The sequence below is a fragment of the Podarcis raffonei genome, chromosome 7 (genome assembly GCF_027172205.1).
Source record: "Podarcis raffonei isolate rPodRaf1 chromosome 7, rPodRaf1.pri, whole genome shotgun sequence".
Classification (NCBI taxonomy): Eukaryota; Metazoa; Chordata; class Lepidosauria; order Squamata; family Lacertidae; genus Podarcis; species Podarcis raffonei.
Window position 1 is genome coordinate 90,283,464 of NC_070608.1, and position 5,676 is coordinate 90,289,139.

The following is a 5,676-nucleotide window of genomic DNA, read 5'->3' on the forward strand; positions in this document are numbered from 1 at the left end:
TAAAGTATGTTTTGTCCAAACGTTTATTTAGGATAGTAAATACAATAAGAGGTGGGAGGGAAGTGAGGGTGCAGCAGGATTGTAACATTTCATGCAACCCGGTCCTTTTACCTTTAAGTCCAAATACTTGGATTTAAGTACTTACAGTCCGATCCTGTGCATTTTTCCTGGGAAGCAAGTCCCAGTAAGTTCAGACTTACTCCCAGGTATTTGTGCCATCTCATAATTTTTATAGTTGAATCGCAAACGGATTTAATCGGAAAGAGGTGTGCCGTTTGTTATAGGTAGCATTCCGGGCCTCGGTCCGGAGCAGCGAAGAAGACGAAAATCCTGCATCAGCCAAACACCACAGAATATGCTAAGCCTATTTCGTCTCTCTGCGGTCTGAGCCTCTCTCTTCCTTCCCCATGCATTTTCTAACTGGCGTTCCCAAGTAAGACCCACTGAGTTCAATGGGACTGATTTCCTAGTATTTAGGATTGCAGCCTTAAGACGTTCGTTCACAACGTGGTTTTGCTTTGCTTTTCTTTTAACCCGACTTCTAAACACAACACGGTGTCTTAGTCCCTCTAAGACTAACCTGATACAGCTAAAGTAAATTCAGAGTCACTAACTTTTAAGTCCCATTGACTGCAATCACCTTAAATGCCACGTGCGGCAGAACATGCGCTTACATAAAAGAAAGTGCCATTGAACTAAATGTGGCTTAGGTAAGTGGCGAGTGCAGCCTAAATCCCTCTAAATTCAAATGGGCCTTCCATCGCAGTCTAACTTGCTCCGAATGGACAGGATCCAGCCCAAGTGTGGTACTTCAAAAACATACTGGTGTGAAACGAGAGACAGAGATTTAAACTAGAGCTTTCTCGTTTAAAAGACTTAAACAAGAGCCTAGCTTTGGTTAGATCGCGTCCTCTTGGTTCCGAGTTTATTTTAAATGACACATACTGTATTTCCAAAGATCTAGTGTTAACTTCAAAAAGAACTATCCATTTGTTTTAATGGAACTGACTTCCCACCTAAACTTAGCAGTAAATGTCACTTTGAGGAATACGGAGAAAATAGAGCAATGGAAAATGCCCAAATTTATCTTAATTGTGGAGACACGGAAATCCATCATGCCCAATAACGTGTTTACAAAATAATTACCTAAAATGCACTGAAAGCGTAGTCTTTCGCGTGTTTACTGGGAAATAAGTCCTACGGACTTCCTCCCAAGGAAATGTCTTTCTTCTTTCTGAGTAGACGTGCATAGGATCGCGCCATTCCAGGGCGGGAGGGGAATTCTGTGCGCTGGGCAAGAGTACTTGGGTTGTGCTCTGAGATCCTAAACAGAACTCTTTGCGCGGAAGAAACTTCAATTCAGCACCGGCCAGAAGCACTTAGAGCTGGGTGGTAGCAAAGCCCCATTCAGCTCGGTAAAGCGGGACCTTAAAGCCTCCTGGAAGTTCTCCTGCGCCATCTCCACGAATGTGAACCGGGAACTCCCTGGTTTCGCGTGGCTCCTGGTCCTGCCAGTGGGGTTTTGGCAGGTGAGCTTGTGCCCGCTTTAAAGCTAATGGCATAAATTATATAAATTAACTCCTATGTTATCAATTTTTTAAAAAAAGCAGCAGCAAACCGGGAACTTCCCTCCAATAGGCCTATAACAACCGCGGCACCACAAGCGTCTCTCTTCTCGGGCATCCTGTTTTATGAATTTCTGATATCCCCTTGCTTTGCGTAAAGTAGGCAGAATCGGCTCACTGACATGGTTGTGATCAGATTTCGATCCAGCCTTCACTTTATTCGTGTTATTTTCAATCTGAGGTTTTCAAACTGTACCCACTTATTTAAAAGTCACACGCACACACACACACACGGCCTCCGCCAAGCAGGACTTCGTGGGACATTATCTCTTTGCTTCTGATGACCATTTGAGGAAAAATGGTTACGAACAAACCTCGTGCTAGTTTTGAGAACGGCAGATCTATTTCAGACCCGGCGTGTTGGAAGGAATAATAATCCCATTCTTTAAGAACAGCAAACAACAGCAAACAGCAGCCAGCCAACTAAAACAACAGAATAAAGCCCCCCCCCCCCGCCGCCCAAAGAACAGACTTACAAAATTATGTAAAAGCGATTTTCCTGCCCACGCCAGAGACTACAAATTACTTTGGACGCAATCCTACACTGGGTCGAGACTGTTTAAAGCCCACTGCAATTTAAACTTTTCTGAGGATTTCAGCCTTCAAAGGCAAACATAATTTGTTTCCAGTTTCAGGGCCACCTTCTCCTGCCTGTGGATTTATTTCGATCCTTTGCTCCCAGTCTAATGGACAGAGGAATTCTGCCGTTTCTATCCGCCCCGTCCATGTTTACTGCTTCTTTTGGTCCTCTTAAGAGCCCAGCTCTTAATACAGTCCTAACCCTATTTTACCAACGTGGAGATTCCAATTCAGTGAGGCGCACGTTGCTCCCCGAGAAAGTTTATTGGAGCTCCTCCTCAGCTCGCATTGATTTCAGTGGGGTTTGCGCAGGAGAACTTCTCACGGAATTGGACCTGTTATGGGAACTAGGCAGGGAGCGGTGCGCGTCTTTCTCATCTGTTCATGTATCTTTCAGTGAAACGAGGCGCCCGTTTGTTTTGCCTGCTCTTTCTGCAATGGCTGGGTTTGTATGAGGTTTTGCCAGTAATACATTCGAACACATAGTAAATAACAATAATTAAAAACTTTTCTTTCTGTTTAAACCTGCGCGTCCGCGTCCAAAAAGTTGTATTGGAAATTACCCCTATGACGGGGTATCCCGAATGTCAGGGTCCCTCTCTCTCCCTCTCTCTCCCTTTCCCCGCCACCGTCCAGGCGACACTTGCGCCTTCCCTTTTGTAAAAATGGCGGATCATGCTGATAGTCGACCTCGAGTTCCAATTCAATCAGCTCTCAATCAATAATAACGAGATTGCACTTAAGGGACTCCCATATAAAATTATTATTAGTGTTAGTAACAGGATCTCTTCCCTTTTTTCCAGAGATAAACTGCACTTCATTGTTGATCTTGCTCGGTTGCCTTGATCGGATATGTACAAAACACCGATCCAGCCCAGTTCTGGAACCACCCAGGAACTGTCTTGATGAACATATTCAGATCAAGCTTTGCTGGGGCTGGGGGGCTTCTCTGCCCCGCTTTCCCGCCCACCACTGGAGCGGGTGACAAAATTACGCCAGAGAACAGCCTGCTCCCAACGGATAATCCCCAACTCCGTGTTAACAAATCGTTCCTTAATCCCCCTGTAGTCTTCAGCAAGTAGGCAGATACCTGGGCTTGTGGCCTGAGGATGATCTGGAGCCGAGGAGGACTTAGACGGCAGAGGGAGCTTGCCCCTGTCTCCCTAAGCCAACCGAGTCCAGTTGGTTGCCGTCGGAGCCCGCCAGCGCAGGAGAAGGTCGCTGCGTCCCGGGAGCGGGCATCTCTTGCGGGGGTCGGGGGAGGAAGAGCAACAGGGCGGTTCGGTTTATTTTGGGGTGTGTGTGCGGGGGTGGGTAGGTGTTTGTGGGGTTGTTACCATGTCCGGCCATAGAGCAAGCTGGCGTTGACCAGGCCGCCGTTATACTCGACGGCCGCCGCGTCCATCTGCGCCAGGGCGCCCACTTGGCTGTGCAGCGAAGGCGGGCTGGGGGACATCTCTTCTAGGTCCGGCGCCTGGCCCAGGGAGGTCACTTGCTGCTGCTGCTGCTGCTGGGGGTGCTGGGCAGCGCTGCCCCCGGCCCCGCTGGCGCTGGGAGCTTGTCCGACAGACTGACCGGAGGCGGCGGCGGCGCTGTGCGGGCAGGGCTTGCCGTCCTTGACCAGAACCGGCACGGCCACGCGCCTGGGAGACGCCGCCTGGGCTTGCTGCTGCTGCTGCTGCTGCTGCTGTGGCTGCTGCTGGCACAGGCCGGGCCCCTCGGGAGGCGTCTGCGTCTGCGGCTGGTGCTGGAGCTGCTGCGCGGCCTTGTCCTTGGCTTGCCTCTTCATCTTGTAGCGGTGGTTCTGGAACCAGATCTTGACCTGCGTGGGCGTGAGGTGGATCAGGCTGGCCAGGTGCTCCCGCTCGGGCGCCGACAGGTACTTCTGCTGCTTGAAGCGCCGCTCCAGCTCGTACACCTGCGCCTGCGAGAAGAGCACCCGGCGCTTCCTCCGCGGCGCAGCGTGCAGCCCGGGCGCCAGGGACTTGGCAGCCTCTGCGATGCCCGACAGAGCCCCCATGCCGGCCATGTTCATGCCCCCCGACGGGCCCATTAGCCTGGAAACTGAGCACACACACACACACAGACGGGAGAGTTAGGAGGCGGTTAGAGCAGAGGGCAATCTCGGGGAAAGGGACCTGGGGCCGAAAGCGTCACCCTCACCAAGTATGGAGAGCTCAGCTTTATTAAGCGCTTAAGGCGACTGAGTCCCAAAGAGCTGGGACTCTTATGCGCCCTGAGATGTCAAGAGTGTCCCTGAGCACGTCCAAAGTATTTTCCCCCTCCCCACTGCGGAATTCCAATTAGCTCCCCAAATTTAGGGGTAAGGGCGTCCAGATTTGGGGTGCGGCGCTGGAAGAGAAAACGCAGTCTGAGTACCCAGCCCCACCAGCCCCACCAGCCCTATCCCCTTCTAGCCCCTCCCCGCTTACTCGTGGGGTAGCGGGGATCCGCGTTGGCTCCGTACCAGCCCGAGGCGGCTGCGCTTCCGCGCACGCTGTCTGGATAAGGTGCCAGGTCGCCCACGTTGCCCAGCCCGCCATTGCAGTAGCCGGCCACGGGGCCGTGGGCGAACTGCGAGACGCCGGCGTGCGCCATGGAGTGGTAGGCGGCGGCGGCGTTGTGGGCGCCCATGGGGTGCTGCTGCGGTGGCGGAGGCAGGGCTGCGTTCTGGGGCTGCCGGTAGGCGGCGGCGCCCACGCCCAGGGGGGCGCCCAGGCTGCCGTCCATGGCGCCGAACTTCTTGTAGGTCTCGTCCATGGGGCTGAGGATGTCGGAGACGGAGAAGGGCGTCGTGTGCTTGGGGCTGAGCGACATGGCTCGCCGGGCGAATCTCCTGGGCTCCCTGCGCGCTCGCTCGCTCGCCCGGCCGACGCGGCTGCCCAGTCCGGACGAAAAGGGGGCTGAGCGCCGCCGCCGCCGCCCGCCGCCGCGGGAGCCCGGCCAAGGAGAGGAGGGGGCGGCAGCAGGAGGAGGCGGCGGCGGCGCGCCAGCCCTCCCGCAGCTCTCGCCTCCTAGCTGGGGTTTCTTTTAGTCCGGCGGCACCCGCTTTACGACAGACACCGGCGGGGGCGGAGCCACAAGGAAGGCTGCCCCCCCCAGCAGCCACTCGCTGCCTCTGCGGCTGGAGCCCCCTCCAGTGGAGAGGGGGGTCCCCCGCCAATTAGAGAGGCACCTCCAGCTGCTCCAAGGTAGGAAACCACTCCCCGCGTACAAGGAGCCCCCACCCCAAGCTCCTCAAAGGGAGCCCCTGCGAGGCACAGGGGACCCCGCCTCCCCGAGGCCCTCAGAGGCAGAGGGACCCCAACTCGGAGGGTTCCCTCAGCAACTATTCGGGACCCCGACCCCGCTCACTGGGAACCCCTGAGAGAGCCAGGCGGAGAACCCTCGACGCCGTCTCTACTTGCTCCAAAAGCTGGGGGAGGCCGAGTCCTGCGAGGCCCGGGGCAAGCAAGGCCTGCCTTGGACACCA

General features: G+C 54.7%; 1 protein-coding gene across 1 annotated transcript; it reads right to left on the reverse strand.

Moving 5' to 3' along the window:
• On the reverse strand, window positions 1-5,228 carry NKX2-4 (NK2 homeobox 4). Its single transcript, XM_053397500.1, has 2 exons — window positions 4,637-5,228; window positions 1-4,268 (listed from the first exon to the last, which is right to left on the reverse strand). Exons 1-2 carry the CDS (start codon window positions 5,019-5,021, stop codon window positions 3,538-3,540), a joined length of 1,116 nt encoding a protein of 371 aa, XP_053253475.1. The 5' UTR covers window positions 5,022-5,228; the 3' UTR covers window positions 1-3,537.
• Window positions 5,229-5,676: the final 448 nt, after the last annotated feature.